This window comes from Rosa chinensis, chromosome 2 (genome assembly GCF_002994745.2).
Source record: "Rosa chinensis cultivar Old Blush chromosome 2, RchiOBHm-V2, whole genome shotgun sequence".
NCBI classification, from domain to species: Eukaryota; Viridiplantae; Streptophyta; class Magnoliopsida; order Rosales; family Rosaceae; genus Rosa; species Rosa chinensis.
The window spans coordinates 78,920,100-78,941,655 of NC_037089.1; the positions used below are offsets into that span (position 1 = coordinate 78,920,100).

The window sequence follows — 21,556 nt, forward strand, 5'->3', positions numbered from 1 at the left end:
ATCACAAATCACTTTGGTCTCAATCAAGTCCCCTCCATCCAGCCTGCTTGCTTTCAGAGCAAGAGAGTATTTCTTTTATTAAATAAGGAAGACCGTGCTAGTGCTCAATTTTGAATCATATATTCCAGTTCCAATTGGTCCCATCATCTGTCTCCATCTTGGAATATATATCTCTAGAAGAATCTGAGAGGATTAAGATCACAAGCTATTGAAGATAAAATACAATGATCCTCCCTCCATCTGTGGCATATATAGAGTGAATTCGTGCCATGAAGGAAAGATGAAAAGGTAGTTGATAAAAGAAATTTGGAGGTCCCAAATTGAATTCCTCCCTCCATCTCAGAAAAGGAGAAACCATCTTTCTAACTAAATGCTGCTCTCTATAATTTTATTGAAAATGATTTTATTGATCATATTTGTGGTTTTCAAAAATTGCACTAAAACTTACAAGGACACCCTAACCCTTTAAAAGGGGAAGCCTAGAGGGTGATGTTCTATTGAAGTCAGGTGTAACAGTAATATACTAGGGGGTCCTGTGATGCTGCACATGCTACTACTCTGTTAGGTTGCTGGTGTCGACAGTCCGTCTATCTGTACAATTGAACTATCTCTTAGCAACCTTCACTGCTAGCTATCTGACTAATTGTCTGCACCCGCTGCTTCTCTACAAAATTCCTCAGGTCCCTTCAGAGTCACCACCAAACAATCCGATAAGTGAGCATATATTTGAAAAGCTATTATGATTAAGACTGACAATAAGAGAAAACAAAAAGAAGCACAAAATATAAATCTTGTGTTGGACTAACTGCAGAGAGTATAACTTACATGCAACGTGGTACACTGCAATTTGATTCTCTACAGCTTGCAGAATGAGACTTTATTCCAATCCATGCCTTCTGACACAGTGTACAACCTCCAGAAACTCGAACAGTGCATCTATATGCATGACCAAATAACTTCTTCATTTGGAGGCAGTTTGGGTAAGAGCAAGGCTGGCTGGTGGTAGATGGACATTTAGAAGCATGTTGCAAGGCATCAACCAGTTTCTTTATCTGCACCGGTACACATTTAAAATTAAGCTGCTCAAAGCATACTTGACTAGCTCAAAGTAAATAAAAAGTTATTTTGCAATAGGTCATTATCCTTTTGGCATGATATTTGTAAACAGTTTGTTTAGAACTACTGTGATCCCGTTACTACAAAGTTGAATGAATTACTCTTGGAATAGAGAAGTAAAACCCACATTTAGGATGAAAAATACTTGAAATTATAACTTACCATCAATGTGTTTTCCGGTGCCTTGGTACTCCTGGTCGCATGGCTCAGTGGGGAAGATCTCTCCATCACATGGCTAACAGAGGAAGAGCTCTCTGTCACATGGTTAACTGCAGGAGAGCTCTCTGTCACATGGCTAACTGAGGGAGAGTCCTCTGTCACATGGCTAACAGTGGGAGAGCTCTCTGTCATATGGCTTACTGTAGGGGAGCTTCGAGTCAATTTATGAATGTGGCAAGAACTGCCTCTCTCTTGAAAGCATTTTGCACAGACATGAAACTCTGTGCAGATCCCACATACCCAGATCTGATCAACCACACCATCATTATGGCAAATGCTGCACATGTTCCCAGCAGTCTGCGCAGTTAGATTCCGAAGGTGATGCAAAATCATTATTGAGGAATACTTGGCCCGGCGAGGTGTGTCAAACTGATAATGATTTTTCTCACAAAAACTCAAGAAAGAATACCTATTCTCAAATAAATCATTGTTCAAAATAACATCTTCAACCTCAGTATCAGGAAGAACATCCTTCACCATAACCTGAGAGAGCACATGTTGTTCCTTGTTGATCGAAATGTGTACGTCTCTCCCATAAAGGTCACGCTCAGCATCATGGCATCTTTCACAAAGGTGAAAATTTTTGCACCGACTACATGACCATTGTCCCCCAGATAATATTGCTTCATGGCAGTGGGTGCAAACATACTGCAAGTAGACAACCATGAAGTCCCCCTTTATAGGTAAAATGGTTTGCCCCAGTTTTTGCATCAGTAGAATATCTTTTGTTGAACCATCAGAAGGACTTGCATGTCCCATGGCTTTCAAAGTTCTCGTTCTTATCGTCTTTTTCTCCTTTGTTCTTTCCTGTTCCATCTTCTTTATCAAATCTTCAGCAGCAGTGGACCAATAGTCACCATCAAAATATGGCAAACGAGCTGCTGTTACCTTTGAGTTACATTTCCCAGTAGGGATAAAGAAGCGATCATATAAATTAGTGGAACCGACCACAATTTTTTCATCAGTTGCTTTTTTTATCATCAACTGATACCATTGACGCAGCTTATCAGACTTGGGAGTTTTCTGCTCTGGTGGATGGCAATATAAAAGATAATCTTCACCCTTACATGGGGGACACGCCCATATATAGGAGGTCACAAAACCTCGTTTCTTGCAAAAATCAAGGTAACCTATCAGTATTTCATGGTAAACAAACGTACGAAGAGCTTCTCCTGTCACAGTTTTTATCTCAGGTCTGAAGTACTTGATGGAATCGAGATATGATATATAAACACAGCGCTTATTTGGAGGACTACATTCTGAGCCGAACTCCTGCACATACATTCCAAAAAGGCATACATCTACACCTTCAATCTTCTGAAACAAAAGAATAACCTGAACGCAAAAAGAATGCTATTAGGATTTTCAGAAACAATAACAAACAAGCGATGACATTAATAGAGAATAGATTCAGCAGGAGATGAAGACCAGTGAAGGAATTCATAAATCAACGCACAAACTTCTGGAATTCAAAAATCTCACCCTTGATCTGTACGGAAATTCAGTAGGGTAATTCTCGTCATGAAAGAGATCCAAAAAATTCTGCTTCACTGTTACTGTTTTTTGAACAGATAAAACCTCTCTGACAACAAGATCTTCTGCTCTTGAAACCTAAAAACACATTGAATTATATAAACAATAGGTAACTAGAAAGGGATTATTATGTCATAAACTAATCATGTGTTCATGTGTGAAAACCTATAAATACAAACAGGAATATATGATTAAAATTCAAGTATTCAACTGCTACTGAAAGATCTCATGATTAGGTTGGTTAGTATGTCACCATTTATCTACATTCATTATCCTCAGAATTAACATTTTGAATACAAAAGCATCTCCAAAGCACTATAGATTACAAACTATTTTGTGTAAGATAAAGACAGGAACATCAGATGGAAAATTAATTGTTATCAAGAAACCATTGACCAAATTGATTAGCGCGTAACTGCTAGGCATTCATCTCGAAAAATCTATGTAGTAGTCACATATTTTTGTTTCCATGCCTTGCAACCCAAACAGATACTAGCAAAATGCAAAATATATCAGATAAACTAAAATGCATTATTCTCAGTCACAGTTGGCATCATACCTCAGAAAATCCTTCTCCTTGAACTTTTGTTCTCTCTTCTCTCTCTTGCTTGAGGCGTCTAATCAGTCTTTGCTCTATGTGGTTGCTAAGCATGGTAGTCGGGAGATCTTTAGCACTGAAAACAGCATTTTCAGCCAAGGGTTTGCGGTCTCCAAGTTCTGTCTCTTTTAACAAGCATTTGAGACATATGTACTCAGCTTTGCCATCCAAATCACTTTTATCATTGTAGAGAGCACATATCTGATGTTGCCAGCCATCGCACTTATCACATTGGACCCACTGCAAGTACATAAAAGGACTCAAGAAATTAATTCGTTATTTGAAGATTAAAAGAACAGAAAAAAAAAAGGAAGAAAAAATGATTCAATTTTTCTTATTTTGTCAAAGAATGACTTGACTACACTTACCGATTCTTCAATTTCTTCATCATTCTTCTTTTTACCAAGTGTTGCCTTGGAAACAGAGATACCACGAAAGGAGATATTTCCACCTCGAGACACTTTATAGCACATCGAACAAAAACAATATCGTACACCATGCTCATCTAGTGTGCGATAATAGTTTACACTGCGCTTTATACGGGTACCACAGCATGAACAGTACATTGGTGCTGGGGCAAACGACCTCTTACCAATTGCACACAACTGACACACTTGCTCACTGTTTCCTCTATCTTCCATCAAGTTACTCTATTTCAAACAACATATTATAATAAATTACTGTACTTAAAGCAAGCTTGGGCCATTAGAAAATAATTGAAGCTATTGGGAAAAAAAGAAAAAGAAAAGGAAACTAAACTAAACTAACTCTACCGTCTGTTTTGGTGTAATAATTATCATACACAATTTTACATAATTCACTAGCTTTTCTCACAAGAACTCAGCAAGCAAATTGTGATGTGTCCCTCTTGCCTAAACTGTAAGTTCCATTACTCTAGAACATATAAAACATTTAAGCTACTGCAAACAAAGTACCTACACCACTTTAGTTGATATAAAGCAAGTGTTAAGAGAAACAAAAAAAAAGGCCAACCACACCGCATTGAATCAATAGCTATTGCTTATAAAAATGACTGCTTATTGGTCTTTTTTCTCGTGTAACTCTCACAAGCCACCTTCCATCAACATATCTAAGACTCAATTACTCATTGAACATAAGAAACAAAGCACAAACTAAAGAAAATATTATCAGATAGAGTGCTAATCTGTAAAAAGACCAACAAGTGCACCAATATAGATATTCAAAATGGAAAAGCTAAATGAAAGAGCAAAGGCAAAAGTGAAAATTTAAGAAGGCACTGTAAAAAGGTAACGATCAACGATAAAATCCCAAGGCAGTAAAAGAAAATGAAAACATGCAGCAAGTCTTGTATGAATCTTGTTTGTGCCGACATTTGTGTATGTTTACCAGTTCATCAATTGGAATAGCTTGACCAAAGGTGAAAAGAAAAAGTATTACCTGATCAATTCTGTGCCTAAGACTCGATAGATGTTCCTTGATCTGCTCTGCTGTGAAGAGTTCAGTTAAGGAAAGACCTGGCTTCCCTAGCATTTTCACTTCCTTAAGATCAGACTCTGGAATTGGCTCTGTTTGGATGAACTCAGTCCTTACTCCATCTTTAGAATCAATACTAAGCTCTTCCAAGGACAAATTGATACTCCTGGAGCCTGTCCTTTCAGAAACTTGTTTCACATTTTCTATAACCTCACAGCTACTAGTAGGGTCTATTTGCTCCTTCTGATGACAAGCAATCCCTCCAGAAGGAATGGGCGCATTTTCATCATTGAGTTTAATATAGTCAGCATCACTTTGTTTAACATCATAGATCCTCATAGCATTCTGTACAGAACTTTTAACTGGTCCCATATTCACTTGTCTTACTTCAGAATTAAAAGATAAAGGAGATTCAGAATGTTGCTGCAGGTTTGGAAGTCCTTCCGGAATACAGGCTTGAACAACTAAAGGCGACGAGGGAGGAAAATTTTCCTTTTTAATTTCCATCTTCACCCTTTTTGAAGAAAGCAGCACATCTTCATTATTTCCTGAACCAACTCCCAATGAAGCAGGCTGTTTATCACCTTGTGACTGTTCTGGAGGAACTTGAGGCAGCAAAAATGGATCATGGGATTGTTTTTGGTTATCTTGAGACTCTATTATAAGGGATTCAGAGTGTGGCTGCAAGTTTGGAAGTCCTTCAGGAGCCAATAAATGAAAACTTTCCTTTTTACTCTCCATCTTCAACCTTTTTGATGGCATGTCTTCAATATTTCCTAACAAGTGTCCACCTGAAGCAGACTGTTGAACATCTTGTGACTGCTCTGAAAGAAATTGGGGTTGCAAATAGGGATGATGGGGTCGTTTTAGGTTATTTTCAGACTTCATTGTGAGGGATTCAGACTGCAATATATCCTCAAGAGTTGCGACTTCGGGAACTTGCATTGCAATATGATGTGGGGTCATTAAGTTAGAATAGGAGAACATTGAACATTCGCCCAATGAAGATGGAAAAACCATGGATTGAGCATTCTGGTTACTCCCCAGACAACTTGTGAGTTTGGAGGCACCAATTTCACCTGAAAAGAAAGTATATTAACAAATGAGGAGGTCAAGAAAGAAACCAACAGAAACAGAGAAAAGATATTTAAGTGGATAATTGTGATACATCAGTATGTGTACCTGTTAAATGCATGCACTCTAGTATTAGAACATATTATGAAAATTAAAATCACAAACTCTATATTTTTTTAGCAGATTGGTAAACAGATATGCATATACTGGAAAACTACATATTGGATGAGTAATTGGTGCATATAATCTATCAAGCAAGTTTAACAAATGTAAAGTAGGAGAATTCAATCATAAAGCTTCCAAGTCATACCATGGTCAAGATGTTGCTGTTGAACATGACAATTAAATGAGACATCAGAACTGTACTGCAGGTTCCTGCCATGAGAGAATGTTCCATCATCAAAACCTCTAACAACAGAGTAGTGATCGGCATTGGAATATGCAGAGACTGATGAAGTGTTCTCAAAGGGAAGAACAATCTCAGATGAAACCTGCCTTGAGCCCAACGAGGAAGGCATGTCCATTTGATCACAAGTAATGAATCCATGAGCATCTCCCTGCTTATAACCATCAACAGGGACCCCTGCGTAAATATAATCAATAATCCATTATATATTAGCCTAAACTATTAAACTGTTAATCAATATGCCATTACATATTAGCCTCAACTATCAAATGGTTAATTAACATTAAAGTGATCAAATGGTTGATAATCAGTGCGATCTTACCAATGGAGTTGGATCTAGTAGCATCACTCGATGTCTCTGCAGCATCTGAGATGCAATAACCATGTGGCAACCCTGAAGGGGGCATTATCGTACAGAAGTCATCTGAATTTTCACCAGACTTTGCACCATACAGATAACGCTGGACTGCACTTAGGACCCGATCATTCAGCGTCTGCTCATTCACATAGTCGTCCTAAAACACATTCAAATTTTAAACTTCAGGATAACAGCAGAAACAAATTGTACAAGGTTTAACTGACAAGCATTTTCTCCCTAAAAAACACTTTGAAGCTAGTTGATGAGGTCACTTAGTTACCCAAAACATTACGAGGACTGATTTGCATCAAATTCGAAAATATTAACAATTGCAAGACAACAAATGGCTAGCATGTGACACGGTGTCCCCATTAAACAGAAACAAAAAGTGTAGACAATAAACAAACAGGCTTCTGAAACTGAATTCTCAATGTAATATAAGAAATAACAGACCTCCGAAGTAGCCTCCATAAATAGCTGGGTTTCTATGCCAAGCACAAAGTCAGATGCTAGGTCTCCCGCCACATTACTACATCCCAAGAATCTGTCAATACTGTGGAAGCATTTAACACGTCAGAACAAATACAACAGTACTGATTAGAATGTTAAAATTACACAAGTGCAGTTTAATACATCAACCGGGATTAAAATGCCAAACTTCTAAGACTTACATTTTTCTTCTAACCAAAGTACGAAGCCAGCTGACTCCCGGACCCTTGCGCCAGTCAACCAAGTAGCCTACCTGACTGTTCACTGGCTGATGATGCAAGCCATGCCCTCCCAGAAAATGCAGACCCGAACCGAAGGTCTGAGCTGCATTATAGCTCTTCACATCCATCTCCCTCGTCTTATGACACTTCATTCATGCTGAAACAGTAAATTCCATAAACATTGAGCATAAAAAAGCCAAGGAATTCTCACATTAATCATCTCCAACCCAACATTCTTTCTCCTTCTAATCAATTCACTACAATTTCACTCATTCCAGTCAAAATCATAATTCTTTCCAAATCCTTACTAACAGTTGTAATATTACTAAATACCAATGATTTTCACCACCAACCCATCAAGTCCAAGACTCCAAATTTCAAACTCCCGCTCCACCCGGAACCAATTAACCCCATCCCCACAAAACCCTAATCCCAAATTTCCAATTTTACCGCCCGTAAAAAAAAAAATTAAAAAAAAGGGGTAAAAATCGAAGCAACAGAATCGCAGTCCAAATCAAATTCCGATTAATAGTGCAATTCCGGTAGAGGTTTCCGATAACAACATAAACCCTAGAAAATAGCAGAAAGAAGAGGGAATTGAATTGGGGAAAAACCCTAATAGGAAAGAAAAAAGGTGAATTGGGGTTTTAGGGTTTTGACGAACCAACCTCAGTGTTTCTCTTTATTGGCTGCGGCGGTTGGGGGTTGAGAGTAGAGTCGTCCTCGGTGGTGGGCCACCGCAGATAGGATAGAGACTCGCAGATAGAGTTTCTTTTTTTTTCTTTTCTTTTCTTTTATTTTTATGGAGTTTCAGAGTTTACCAACCTCCCCCAAAATTTTTATAGCGGCGAACCGCCTGGGAGCTACGGGAGTTACCATCTCAGACATATGTGTACTTACCAAACTACCCTTTTGAGGGTGTGAATTTTTTTTTTTTTTTTTAGTTTCTATTTGCTAGCCTTTTCATTTTTTTATAGAAATATTTGCTAGCCCAAGATTTAAGGCTTTTTGTTTATTCACTAATTAAAAGAAGATGAGAAATCTTAGGTTATTGATGGTTGATCCAAAAGTAACCTTTATTTGTTGATTTCTACTTTTTCCAAACTAGTATTTTCTTATTTCTTTTGGCTGAAAAAATAATAGTTTCAATAATAATAGCCAAGTATTTCTTATAATATGGAGAAGAAAATAATAGGACCGGTAGGGTTTTTACTTTTTAGCTTCATTATTTGTTGGATCACGATAATTATATATTATTAGTGGTTGGAACTGGATCCGGATCCGAGTCACTTTCAAGATTGTGATATCTGACGTATCATGATATGAGATTTAGGAAGTTTTTAAGATTCCTAGTCATTCATTAGTTGGACTAATCCAAGTGTCGGTCCTGTCTAGGTTGAGGATTTGGGCTTTATGGTTTTTTTTTTTTTTTTTGAAATGATGGTTCTTGTTTTTACAAAGGTCATGTTTGGCCGAACTTTATTTAAAGAGAATCTTTTAGATGGAAAGTTACTTATTGCGTGATGGAGTTGATCATAATGAGATTGTTCACTGGTCAATATCACTTACGTGATGTCCTTCCGTCATGCATATCACTATGTCTTTTTCCGTTATCGCCTTTATTTTCTGGATCAAACTTCTGATCACTTTGTATAGATATGGATTTGAAGTAAATAAGACATTACCATCAATGTCCACCAAGAGTTCTGGCATTCCAACAGTAACGGGTAATTTTTTCAATCCCTGAAAACTTATTCATATTAATTTCTACCTGTCCATGAGAAATGCAATATGAAAATTAAAAGCTATTTCCTCAAAACAACCGTCCATTCTCGCGCACCTCCTGTAAAGACTGACCAGATAAACTTCTAAAGACAATAAGCAACTGAAGTGTTCAACACCTTGACCATGGAAATAAAAAACAGTACTTGCATTTTGGAGAATAACATACAACAAACTATAACAAAGCAATCTAAACTCATCTAGTCTCATCTAGATCTTTGTACAAATTCCTCTGGTAAAATTCAATCATCTAAATACCCTCAAATAAACATCTATTGCTTGTTACATGTCACTATCATTACCTCCTACGGTGATGGCGATGCCTATCTACCCTATCCCAACTATGACTTGAACTATCAGGGTCATAGTCATTCTTGCTTTCGTCATTCAAATAATCATATTTGGGGTTGGAATCCCTGGTGGGTGAGTATGGAAAAGAAAACTCACTGCTTCTTCTGCCTCTGTCTGTTTGGGACCTTCCAAAGGTAGGGCTTCTAGGCGCTGAAGCATTACTCGAACTGCGGGAGTTGTAACTGTAATCATGACTCCCATATCTTGGAGGATAACTAGATGGCCCATAACCTGGGTCAACGCCAGGAGGCCCATCATCTCTATAATCTCGAGACCACCTCTGCTCACGATAATGGCCTCTGCTGACAGGTTCAGAATAATGGTTTGGCCTGTTGTGCGAGCGGTTCCTTGAGGGATCTGAAAATGAAGGCCCGGGTGCCCAGAGTCTCTCATCAGCATTTTCTGGGATTGGTGCATTTACTCCTGGAAAGTCGACTGTCATTTTCCTCTGTGGTTCAGGTGGTTCAGGATGGTCTGTTTCGATGATTTCCCCATCCTCCTGTTCAACCTTAGTTTCCTCACCACCGTGTATAATTATTCCTGATGGCTGGTCCTCATCATCTACATCTACAATTGTCAAGGTAAAGTGTTATGGCTCAAAAAAATAATCTAACATCAAAGAAATGGAAATATCACTAACAGTGGATAAAAAGTACACAAGAATCCTAAGAAGATTCCAGAAAACAGGATGTTTGCAGGTGTTTTCCAGGAAATTAGCAGAGCAGTTTCAGTAAACTAGACAGATGATAAACATAATCTACAAACTAACAAGCAACAATTTGGGGAGTAAAAGGGTCCTGTCTGCAGGAAATGCCACCCACAACCAATGCTCCCCCAAAATGTACTAAATTGCATCCATAAATTGTGATACTTTTATATAATGTATAAAACCTAATTCATAAGAATTCAATTAATTATTCATCAAATTGGACCCAGCACTCTTCTCCTAGACTGGTTTACCAAATACTTTAGCTGGAGGACACAAGGTCAATGCCCCAACTAAATACAAAGAGTTATGCCAGAGGTTATTTACCAAGGTCATTAATTTGATGGCGAGAATCAATTTGCTCTTAACATCAAACATTTCCCCTCCCTTTTTAGTTGGTCATAGGGAACCGAAGAAAATACATAAATATATGTTCACTGAGTTTTAACTTTTTCTTCTTTTTGTGCTCCTCTGAAGTCAGGCCAGAAGAAAGGGGAAAGAGGCTGTAATTGTGGGCACCACAGTTTTCCTAACTCTAAATTAGTTACTTTAGGCGACAGTACAAAATGAGAAAAAATATATTTACTACCTAAATATCCTGGTGGGTATCCAATTTCTCGCATTCTGTTAAGCCAAGGAGGTGGATCAAGTTCCTGCACAAATGCCAATAATCACTTAGTAATCCAAATATAAAGTGAAATAAAAAGAAACTTTTTCTTGACAAGAATAAAAGCTCCAATAAAGGAAACCAAACTGTAACATGAGATTGGCAGAGTCATCACATTCAAGTTTACATGTTAAATAGATAATCATCTATAAGGTAGCATCTCTAGTTGCTCAGAAAGTTCAGAAAAGGTCTTGCAATCATAACTCAAGAAGGTGATAACTTACAGAGCTTCAGCTGTACGAAAGCTAGAAGTTGAGATGCAAATTCAAATTTTTTTTTTGGGTTAAATTGGAGGTGTTGAACCCCTGACCTAGCCTAATCCTAACTCAGATCTCCACCCTCTCTGACCACTTGGGCTAACTCATTTAAGTTACTGCATATAATAGCAAGGTAACAGAATTCCACTACCGCACAGCAGTTCGTCAACAAAATCTTACATACTAATGGGACTGGGCTTGTGCTGCCATAATATACTTCCTACAACCGGCTTTATCCACAGCCACACATTCTCCTATAAGCCTTTAGCTTCTTAGAGATGCATATCACAGTACAATATATCAGAGTTCAGGTCATGAGAATGCAACTAGTGGCATCAGGAAGAGAAGCTTAATGAATAATTGACAGTATCTGTCTTGTATTATAATGCCAAACTGGAAGCATCAATAAGAGATATTAACAAGTCGTCTTTATAAAACATGAGTTAGGGCTTACCCCAAGACCCAAAAGCTTCCTTGTGTCAGCATGGAGAGCACCGGGCCTTAAACCATCGTATTTTCCAGCTGGAGAACTCTGATAATATCGAGTTGAGTTGCGAGAATTAGGAGTTTGATTTTTTTTTATCTTCCGCTGTTTGCGGGCATTATTGACAGCTACATGGTCACGAGGCTTGGGGCATTCCTTCAACGCATGATTGTAAGAACCACAATTGAAACAACGGCTAGCATCATCTATAATCTCCAAGCCCCTACAAAATTTAAAAGGAAAAGAAATATGAAATTCTAAGGCATCTGAACAAAACTACTGTTGCTTAAACGAATTCTCAAGACAACCTTTGTATTCAAATAGTGCACTAAACCATGACATCATAGATTTTAGTCAAGCTAAGAAGAAATAAATTGAAGCAGAGACTCAGATCTGGTGAACAAAAGACAAAATATAAATACTGTTTTCTTCGACCACTCAATGATTAGCAAAGTTCCAATGTCAATCAGAGTCCGATTGATAATGGCATTTTGTTAAGCACGGAGTAGATGTCAAATCCTTATGATGATGCTGGATGACCAGCTGATATTTCGTTTATCAGTCAGCTTAGTTGACAGTGTCATATCTTTAATTTGAGATTTTGAGTCACGTGATAATATTTGTGGGGGAAGTTGGAAGTTTACCCCTCCTGATTAGTTGAACTACCAGTCAAAGTCAAGCCTAAGGCATAACCACGATCATATAGAGGCGCATAGTTGCTATCCAAAGGAATCGATTCCCTGTTCTGTGCTGTCCCTGTTTGGTTGTCCATCCAAAAAGACTGCACATGAAAGCATACTTCAGAAGACATAATTACATTTAATAAAATATATATATATATATATATATAAATAATAAATAAAAAACCAGGACGTGTACAAACAAGTAAAAAGAACAACAAAAGTAGAACTTCAGGCATCTAAAATCTCAAACAGGGAGTGAGTACTGAAGGTCTTTCCAGGAGATGCCACTGCAATCAGTGGCTCATAAAATTCGCAGCCAAGCATCATAGTATTTTTATAGTACTTTTGAACTAACTACATCAATCACTACAGCTTGAGCAATGTACCACTGATTATTAAATATATAAGTCTTTGTCTTACCCTTTACCACGTCTGGGGCGGGGTAGAGGAAAATTAGAAGTGGGGCAGGAAATATGAAAAATACAAACCTTTTGGTAATGAGAAAAAACGCCACATCTGAAACTCAGAAGACACACAGAGCAAAGCAGACACTAGAATAGGAGACTCACCACCCCAGACGTCCTCTCTGTGCCAAAACGAAGAGCAGGAAAGAGTGTCTCTTCACCTGATTCTAACACTTGAGTAGGATCCTGAATGATCATGTGATTAAAGTAGTATGTTAACTCATAAGATCCAAAATGAAGACAAAAAGTGGTGCATCTGAACACATCATAATTAGCTGAGAAATCAAAATGAGTAACATCCTTTAATTTGACTCTAGATTGACAACCTCACATTCTCTAAGGTACTCTTCCTTTCATCCCACATCACAAGAATCATAAGAAATAATAACTATCAATGCAATGTCTTACTCTCTTACTATACAAGCATAAGATTCAATAATTCTAATTATTACAATTCCAGTATGACTTTCGATTAGAATTCTTATAAAGTAAACTGAAACTCCAATTGAACCTATCTGGGTCATAAAAATCCATCATAATAAATCTAAGGGATAATATCCCTAGTATAAATGAGTGAGTCTTACTTGAGAGGAAGAAACATGTTTGGCATGCCATTCTGACCACTGCTGTAATAGTTCTTCAAGCTTGTGTTTACCAGCTCTAGAAAATTGAAACAATGTGCTTAGAAATTGCAAAGAAAATAACCAGAATTACAAGCATTTAATTTATATTGATACAAAATAATTTTTTTTTTTATCTATTCGTCAAAATTAGAGAAAAATGTTATGCGACAATAATTACAACGACCAACCTTGTTAAAGAATTATATGTTACACGGACAGAAGCTTGGTGCTCGTCAACTGTTGTTCGAGCCCTCTTTACACCTGTTTTAGCTGATGATGTTGAATTATGGAGAACATTAACGAAGATCATGTCATAAACTGAAGGCAACATAAAGTTCAGTCCCCTCAAGGCATACTGCACTAAAATTTTAGGAGTGAAAATTATTCACATGCATTTTCTAGTTTTGCAGTTGAACAAAGGATAATTTAAATGAGAAAAACAGAATATGGAAATGTGGAAGAAGGATACGAGTGACATCCGTATTGTGGATTCCAAAGGGACTTGTATCTTGAACTACAAGGTGACCATTCTCATACGATGTCGAGTGCAAATCAATATTTACATTCTCAACATCCCCCTCCTTGGGAACAGAACTAGTCAAATCAGGGAGGTTGTTTATATCCTCGATTTCCATATCTGAATCGTTATCAACCAATTCATTCGCAAGGCTTGCTTCTGGTATGCATTCGCCTTCTTCACATTGAGCAATGCTCTCCCGCCCTAGATCTTCACTGTTTGGTTTATCTTCTTTATCCTCAGAGTTTGTAGGTTGAGCATCAACCTCTTTAGAGTCACTCTCATTATTAAGTTCGTCGTTCACCTCCTCAATAGAGTCACCAGAATCCGGGAGAGCAATAAAATCCTCAGATTCCATTTCGATCAAGAACCAACTTCTTCCTATAACAAGCCACACCGAAACCACACTGCATTACATGAACAATAATCATTAATCCACAAAACCAAGTAAGGTATCAGACTTCACAATACACACAAAGCAACCCATCAAAGAAAAAACATACAAACATGTAGATAGATACTACTAACACTACTCATTCAAAAAATTGAACATACACATAACCAAATTGAACTCAAATTTCATCTAGAAACACACATCCCAATCAATTATTACAAATTCTAACAGAAAGAAGCAATCTTTAAAGCAAGAACAAACCTAAGGACAATGGCATATGATTGCAATTGAATTCAAACCCTTTTTAGCATTGAAGCTTAAGCCTTTAAGCGCTATTCACCTACTTTAAATTCTGGGTATCTCGAAAACCAATCGGGCAAGATAAAAGCCAATGGAAGAAGACTTGGAATTAGGGATTTGAAGTGTAAAGGTGGTACCTTGGAATCTCGGGTTGAGTGAGATTAGGGTTTTGTTGAAATGCGCCGCCGCAGCTGAATCGGAGATTTAGGGTTCCGGTAGCGCGGCACAGGAAACAAGGCGGGCTCAGTCGTCGCCGCCGCCGCAGCTGCTAATAATTTCTCGAGTGAAGAGAAATTATTCGAGTGCGTCCTTTTCTGTGGTTAATGTTAAAGGACTTAATCGTTTCTATTTTCTTTTCTTTCTTTTTGTATGTTTATGAGAGGAAATTTTGTTTTTTGGCCAATTTTTGAAAGATTGGAGATTAATTGGGGAAAGCCAATCTGAGAGCAAGTGAGCATGTCCAATTGGTCATGTTGTCTTGACCACGTGTTTTGGTTTTTATTTTTATTTTTTTTAGTGTGAAGAGTTGAAGTCTTGAAGACATGAGATATTTTCCCTTCCATGGAATTTTTTCCTTCATGTTATTATTACATTGAAGAGTTTGTGTACTGAACTTCAACTTCAACTTCTGTTCAATTTTTGATAATAGCCTAATGGAAAGGTTGTTAATGGATAGTGGAGACATACTGTAAGGGGGGGAAGGGACTTTGAGTAATGTCACTAATTTTATTTTTATTGAAAGTAGATAACCATTGTTAGAAATATTAGAGTCGTTGTAAATCGGCTTCATAAGGCATTCCAGCCATAGTTTGATATAAGAAAACAATTCAAAAAATAAATGCTCATGAGTAATGTCACTCACTCACTCACTCATATAGTCATATGTGATTGATGGATGTGAAAAGGAAGCCTAGCTATGACAATCTCTCTCTCTCTCTCTCATATCCTATAACAATTTTTATGATGCCTTCGATGTGTTATGTTGCCGGTTTCAGTATTTTAAAATTTTTGATGCGTGATCATTTTAAATTAAAACTTAAAGAAAAATAATTTTGACACTCTACTTTACTACTTATACTTCACTTTTAAAAATGTTGCAAGTAATAAAACATATGGTAAAGTGGAGTGCCAACATCATCATCCAATTTAAAAACATATATAATGTAAAACACACATGCATGTTATTTTACTTAATTCAGCATTCATTAATAATCGATCCTCTCATCATGGGATGGACATACTTTCGGGTTAGCTAAGTGATCAGGGTGAAGGAGTCGAGCTAGAATGATATATATGTACATGGAATCTGTAACTAGTGACATTTGAGTATTGAAATCTACTATCTAATTAGTTGAGGACATAGCCCCTTCTCTTCTTCAGAGACAAGCTCCTACCACCAATCTTCATGTCATGTAGAGACTATCTAATTAGTTGAGGACATAGCCCGTCTCTTCTTCAAAGAGAAGCTCCTACCACCAATCTTCATCTCATGTAGAGACTTAACTTCACCCTCATGATCCACAAATCCTGTTGAGCTCGAAGCTGGTTCCGATGGACTTCTCCGGTTATCCCTAGTAAAGAACCCACACTCACTTGAACTCTCTTGTTCCAAGGGTTCTTTCCCCTTGTCTTCATAGGAAGTCCAGCTACCCTCCCCCTCACTGCTGTTTTCTTTGGAAGATGATGTATCATTCAATGTTTGGAAGACAGTAACACTCTCTTTCTTAGCTCCTTGAAAATAATAGCTTCTTGTTTTCCCATCATACAAAGGAAGAAGAGATTTTGACCTTGAGCTGATCCCATCTCTTCCCAAACTATAGGTTGTTGATAGCTTCCTCTCGATGCCTTCCCTTTCTTGTAACAGACTGCCTAATTTCTCAAGCGCCTCGTCGTTGGCCACTGCTTCATTTGCTGCTTTTTGCTCAATTTCTGTAATTGTCCTATCGAATGCCTTCTTTTTGAGTCTAAGAGAACGCTGAAATAAGGAGGAAAAGGGTAGCAAACTAGTATAAGGATCTCTAATCATTGTTCAAGCACAAGCACTAGCACTGCAGCTGAGTATCAGGATACAAATCTTACCCGCTTTTCAAGAAAAGTTCCAAGGTTTTGACCCTGAAGCTTCTTTTTACTCCAAAATATACAGCAAAACCGGACAAGTCCAGCTAGTACTACCAAGATTACAGATTCAAAAAACAGGAACAAGAGTATTGCCCTTTGACTACCTGAAGGTGATTAAACAAATAAGACAGGCTACTACGTACTAAACCTTCAATTTCAAAATTTACAATAACAGCATATACCAAGTCACATGGAGTCATTGCTAATAATTACCTGAGTAGATGTTGACAATCTTTGGCGTTACTTGGGAGCAGCTAGACATAAACTTTTGACCTAAGTTCCAAGAACAGAATTATTAACTAAGAGTCTGAGAAAAGTGTTTGTCAAGGCATTATGGAGTTGGTTCTTACGTGTGGAACGGCATGCCAGTGGGCTTCCGGTCTCTGCAATCATTGATGAAAACACATGGTCAATATGTGTGACCATACATATTTGAGGACCAAAAAATTTGTACAGAAATTGTTAGAATCGATCAGAATCTTACTTGAAGCAGCAACGAAGGCAAGAACAATCCTCTCGTCTAGTATAAAATGGTGGAGATCACTATGAGAAATCAAGGATGAGAATTGATCACCTGGTAAAACAAACCACTGAAAGCATTTAGAGTGACAGCAAAGCAGTGAAAATGGTATGTAGAAAGTAGGACACGAGCAAGTAAAATTACCAGGATATCTTCCAGACCAGTAGATAGACCCAGTTGCTGGAACATACAAGGTAAAAAGTACACTTTTGGGTTTCATTGCTGACACAAAAGTATATTCACCTACCGTGTGGCTGATCTTCCCATCCATTTCGGTCTGAGATATATAAATTGCAAAGCCAGTGCAGTCAAGAAATGGAGTGACTTGGATCACTGAGTCCATTGCAGCTGCTTTTGAGAATTTCTTAAGAACCCCAGTAGGCGAAAATGAGTATAGGAACCCATCTAATGAACCAATAGATATCCAACCTGTTATAGCACATAAAATAACAGAAGAAAGCAATTAAGTTCATTGTGAACTATGACCAGGCCACGGAAGTTCATACAGAAAGAGTTACCATTAGAATCCACTATTGGTGTGTGATCTGCTGTACTCAATGGCCCAATACTCCCCTCCCACAGCACATTTCCTGAAGAAACATCTAATGCCAACAAAAGAGCCTTGGTTGGAACAGTAACATACAATCGACCATTGTTTCCAGGAGTTATAGAGAAAACTTTGTCATAAGAACTTAAATCCTGGATCCATTTGAAATGAGGACTACGACTTGATAAAGAGTACAATTCTCCTCCATTATTGGATATCTGCATATCAAAAGGGAGGACTGTGCAAGTTTAATGTCTGTCGCATTGTAGATTGTTCATTTAACAAAAGAAAACTGAAAGACGAAACACATATAAGCTTAATTAGCATTGTTCCTAAGAATGATCTTAGCACAAATTATAAACACATTCTTCATAGGCCAGGGTTCATATACTTCGGTTTAGAATACAAGTTTGTATCTCTTTTTCCTATCGTGATATGAGCGAAAAAGGGCAAGAAGTTTTGAAAAGCAAGGATGAGCAGACCTTACATATATACTAGCCTCACATTGATCAATCACGGGGACAGAGTTAAAGTAACAATTTGCAATATTCTTCCTACAACCCTGTTGATATCCATATTGATCGATCACAGGTCCAGCACTCCAGAGCAATTGTCCACGCGCCGTGTATGCAAAGAGACCCCTACGTCCAATGTTTACATATACAGATGAACTCACTGTGCTAACTGCCAGCCCAACAATCGCACCATCTCCTTCCTTAGTTGGTTCTGTACTAAGTAAAACTTCTGCAGAAGGTTTAGAAGTCCCATTGTTTAGCAAGATGACCTTAAGCACCCTATTTTCTGCAACCAGATATATCTGAAAACACTTGCAAACATTAACAACTTTAAAAGACCACATTGAAATTTTGGAGTCAACATTTCCGACATTCTGTAACAATATCCCAAATTTCATACACTTGAAAGACGGTTAACTAACATTTTTGAGTTTTAAAAATATAAACCACTTGAGTCTTCATATTAGTGCTCGAAGTTTCTCGAGTAATGCTCTAATTCCTATACTATGGGGACTCGAGTGATTATATATATATAATAATTTAAACAGTCCCACTTTGAAAATCACATACCTTTTCTTTACCACCATGAATTGGAGGCATATCAAAACTGCATGTATAATTCAAATGCAGGGTCCAAGCAATAGTCCCGTTACTTTCAAATGCAAGCAAATCGTTCTCAGAGCAAGCATAAACCTTCCCATCATGACCAATCAGAGGCCTCGAAAGTCTACGATAACTTACTTCTTTAGCTGAAACAGAGAAAACAACAATGAAAAACCATAACCCCCTTTGAATAGCCTAAGCTTTTAGAGCAACATATACCAAATGAAACACATAACAGTACCAGGCTGAGACTGGGTTGAAGCCAAAAAGACCAAAAAGCCCAACAACACCAGAGACTGGAACACTGCCATTGTTGAGATTGAAGAGAACAATGTAATAGTGTAACAGTGATGGTCTCTAAAACGTTGACGGTTACTTAACTGCTCCATAACGTGGGGAACAAAAATGAACAGCAGCCGTTGGATGAAAGAGAGGGCTGAGGTTAAACCCTTTTTAATACGACATCTTGGGTCATGTCGTTTCTCATTTTTTGGGTGTTAAACCCTTCGTTTGCTCTTCTTCTGATCTTTGCAATCTCTGTAAGGTTCTTCTCCGTGTGCCCACCACAGGTAAGCTGCAAAGTTCTGAGCTTTATTTTCAATTAGTGCGATTTACTTCAATTTTTCATGGATTTCTTTTGTGGGTATTTCTAAAACCCCTATTTTCTGATTGAAAGCTAAATTGGGCAGGTGGTTCAATCTGGTTTTACATATGCTGTGTATGAATATGTCTTAGATTTGCAGTTTTGGAACTCTGATTCATTCATGATTCTTACCCTTATTTTGGTTTGAATGCTATGCTTGTTAAACCCCTCATAAACCCTAATGCTTATTTCCTGAATGACTTTCAGGTATTAATGGTTTTGAGTTAATTGGTATTGGAATGATGGGTATATGGATTCCCATTTCTTGAGTTTTGCCTGTGATTTGGGTGGTAGATCACTCTGGCTGTAGTTTAAATATGGGGTGGATTTGATAGTGATCTATGATGTGAAATTTCAGAGGTTTTCTTCTCTAAATTGGCTTTGTTACAGAACAATCAAATGAATGAAAGTTCTTAACTTTATAACCAATTTCAAGTTGTCTTACCCAGATGGAATTTATTTTCTCTAAAATTTTTGCATTGCTTGTGTTTAGCACTTCTTTTCTATGAAATGACAGGTCAGTTACATTTGATTGAACTTGATGTAATTGTCTGAACTTGTTCTTTGAGGTATTCAGTTTGCTAATAATGTGGTTAACTTTGTGTGTATCAATTTCTCTGTTTTATTTTGGCTGCAACTTAGTTGAAATGGTTGGTATAGGTGTTTGCAGGAGTGTGGCATGATTAACATGACCATAGTGTTCTTCTCAATGCTTACCTGTGTAGTCATGTGGTATGAGTTTGTAAATTGATATGCTCACTGTTTCAGCATTACCAATCCTACTGCAGAGGTTTCAATTGCAAAATTGTGTGAATGTTTTGAGAATGGCAACTCAGGAAACCGGAGAAGAAAATCAGCAAACTGCGAGTTCCCAAGCTGTTGGTTTCATTGGAGCGGTGGAAGCAAAGTATAGGCAAATCAAAGAACATGCAGAGACCTACCCTTATGTGTGGGCTTCCTACAGTGTTGTATATGGTGGTTTGGCCCTCTGGACTACCTACAGATGGAGAAAGCTTCGAAAGACTGAGGATCGAGTACGAGCCCTTCAGGAGAGATTACGCAAGCATTATGCAGCTGAAGAGCGTGCAAGTGCAACCGTAAGCTCAAGCACAAGTAGAAGCCCTGCCACCCCAGTTCAAAAGGTCCCTCCACCATCTGCTGACAAAACCCCTAAATAGTGAAGTTGTTGATCCCCAAATAGTGAAGTTGTTGATTGATTTTGTTCAGCTTTATGAAAATTTTGCTATCAGTTTGAAGTTGAACACAGATTGCTTGGTACATCTGTAGCTGAGAGTTGGAGAGTCCAGATGCTTAATGTTTTAGGATGAAAGGTTAGAAACTGATATTTATTACCTAAAGCAGAAGAGGATAATATGCTAAATTTCACCGTCATTTTTCCCCATGGTGACTTCCCATAATTTTTCCCCAAGTTAATAGGGGTTTGTATTGATGTTCAAAAGAAAAGCAGAAACAATGTAAAGTGAGTTTTGAAGATGCAGTAGTTCAATGCCACAATCCTTCAAAGCCCGTGTGAGTTCTGCAAACATTAAGTAGCTAGATTAGACCTTGAGGTCTAGGGTGTTAATTCTTCATATATTTATGCTTGTGGATTTTGTTGGTTTAATGTATTGACTTTGATTGTAGCAATATTCGTTTAACCCTTAGGAGCAGATTTTGAACTAGAAAGGTGGTCAATCATGATGATAGTGAGCAACATGGATAACGACTACACGCGGATTGAAATTAGAGAAGATGAAAGGAAATTTGATAGTAGCAAATAATGTGGAGGGTCAAATTATGAGTGAAAATAGAAATGATGAAGATGAATTATTAGCATCATCGATTCCAGGTAAGTTTTTAGAACCACCTCCATCACCACCTTGCATGTTGAAAATTCCCAAGATGCTTTGGGT

General features: G+C 37.7%; 4 protein-coding genes across 8 annotated transcripts; 1 reads left to right on the forward strand and 3 right to left on the reverse strand.

Moving 5' to 3' along the window:
* Positions 1–363: 363 nt before the first annotated feature.
* Positions 364–8,271, reverse strand: LOC112186886 (probable histone acetyltransferase HAC-like 1). Of its 3 annotated transcripts, none has more exons than XM_024325441.2 (12): positions 8,138–8,271; positions 7,431–7,626; positions 7,213–7,312; positions 6,724–6,916; positions 6,306–6,578; positions 4,886–6,000; positions 3,835–4,116; positions 3,428–3,706; positions 2,818–2,946; positions 1,279–2,670; positions 826–1,052; positions 364–684 (listed from the first exon to the last, which is right to left on the reverse strand). In XM_024325441.2, the coding sequence occupies exons 2-12, from the start codon at positions 7,619–7,621 to the stop codon at positions 612–614; spliced, it is 4,254 nt and encodes a 1,417-aa protein (XP_024181209.1). In that variant the 5' UTR covers positions 7,622–7,626; positions 8,138–8,271; the 3' UTR covers positions 364–611. The 3 variants fall into 3 exon arrangements, with proteins under 3 accessions (XP_024181209.1, XP_024181210.1, XP_024181208.1); XM_024325442.2 differs by lacking the exon at positions 8,138–8,271 and having other exon boundaries at positions 6,306–6,370; positions 6,491–6,578; positions 7,431–8,122; XM_024325440.2 differs by lacking the exon at positions 8,138–8,271 and having other exon boundaries at positions 7,431–8,122.
* Positions 8,272–9,378: 1,107 nt separating this feature from the next.
* LOC112187732 lies at positions 9,379–15,110 on the reverse strand. Of its 2 annotated transcripts, none has more exons than XM_024326634.2 (9): positions 14,835–15,110; positions 13,956–14,384; positions 13,675–13,756; positions 13,448–13,523; positions 12,969–13,049; positions 12,361–12,497; positions 11,687–11,939; positions 10,898–10,961; positions 9,379–10,169 (listed from the first exon to the last, which is right to left on the reverse strand). In XM_024326634.2, the coding sequence occupies exons 2-9, from the start codon at positions 14,359–14,361 to the stop codon at positions 9,550–9,552; spliced, it is 1,719 nt and encodes a 572-aa protein (XP_024182402.1). In that variant the 5' UTR covers positions 14,362–14,384; positions 14,835–15,110; the 3' UTR covers positions 9,379–9,549. The 2 variants fall into 2 exon arrangements, with proteins under 2 accessions (XP_024182402.1, XP_024182400.1); XM_024326632.2 differs by having other exon boundaries at positions 13,956–14,410; positions 14,835–15,108.
* An 815-nt stretch (positions 15,111–15,925) lies between these two features.
* Positions 15,926–19,311, reverse strand: LOC112185110 (protein GAMETE EXPRESSED 3). The gene is made up of 10 exons (XM_040513611.1): positions 19,242–19,311; positions 18,968–19,146; positions 18,370–18,699; positions 17,854–18,100; positions 17,480–17,764; positions 17,300–17,389; positions 17,166–17,198; positions 17,029–17,088; positions 16,777–16,919; positions 15,926–16,672 (listed from the first exon to the last, which is right to left on the reverse strand). Exons 1-10 carry the CDS (start codon positions 19,309–19,311, stop codon positions 16,121–16,123), a joined length of 1,989 nt encoding a protein of 662 aa, XP_040369545.1. The 3' UTR covers positions 15,926–16,120.
* Positions 19,312–19,458: 147 nt separating this feature from the next.
* Positions 19,459–21,137, forward strand: LOC112188338. 2 transcript variants are annotated; one of them, XM_040513817.1, is made up of 2 exons: positions 19,459–19,569; positions 20,432–21,137. In XM_040513817.1, exons 1-2 carry the CDS (start codon positions 19,474–19,476, stop codon positions 20,819–20,821), a joined length of 486 nt encoding a protein of 161 aa, XP_040369751.1. In that variant the 5' UTR covers positions 19,459–19,473; the 3' UTR covers positions 20,822–21,137. The 2 variants fall into 2 exon arrangements, with proteins under 2 accessions (XP_040369751.1, XP_040369752.1); XM_040513818.1 differs by having other exon boundaries at positions 19,516–19,569; positions 20,412–21,137.
* Positions 21,138–21,556: the final 419 nt, after the last annotated feature.

Coding starts and splice junctions, on each gene's coding strand:
- LOC112187732 (XM_024326634.2), bottom strand. CDS start 14,361: ATGGAATCTGAGGATTTTATTGCTCTCCCGGATTCTGGTGACTCTATT. Junction 12,498..12,968: donor CAGAGAGGACGTCTGGGGTG/GTGAGTCTCCTA, acceptor TTTCATGTGCAG/TCTTTTTGGATGGACAACCA. Junction 11,940..12,360: donor AGTTCAACTAATCAGGAGGG/GTAAACTTCCAA, acceptor TAAATTTTGTAG/GGGCTTGGAGATTATAGATG.
- LOC112186886 (XM_024325441.2), bottom strand. CDS start 7,621: ATGAAGTGTCATAAGACGAGGGAGATGGATGTGAAGAGCTATAATGCA. Junction 7,313..7,430: donor ACTTTGGTTAGAAGAAAAAT/GTAAGTCTTAGA, acceptor ATGCTTCCACAG/TATTGACAGATTCTTGGGAT. Junction 2,671..2,817: donor AATTTCCGTACAGATCAAGG/GTGAGATTTTTG, acceptor TTTTGCGTTCAG/GTTATTCTTTTGTTTCAGAA.
- LOC112188338 (XM_040513817.1), top strand. CDS start 19,474: ATGTCGTTTCTCATTTTTTGGGTGTTAAACCCTTCGTTTGCTCTTCTT. Junction 19,570..20,431: donor TCTCCGTGTGCCCACCACAG/GTAAGCTGCAAA, acceptor ATCCTACTGCAG/AGGTTTCAATTGCAAAATTG.
- LOC112185110 (XM_040513611.1), bottom strand. CDS start 19,311: ATGGCAGTGTTCCAGTCTCTGGTGTTGTTGGGCTTTTTGGTCTTTTTG. Junction 16,920..17,028: donor GATTGTCAACATCTACTCAG/GTAATTATTAGC, acceptor AATCACCTTCAG/GTAGTCAAAGGGCAATACTC. Junction 16,673..16,776: donor GAACTTTTCTTGAAAAGCGG/GTAAGATTTGTA, acceptor TCCTTATTTCAG/CGTTCTCTTAGACTCAAAAA.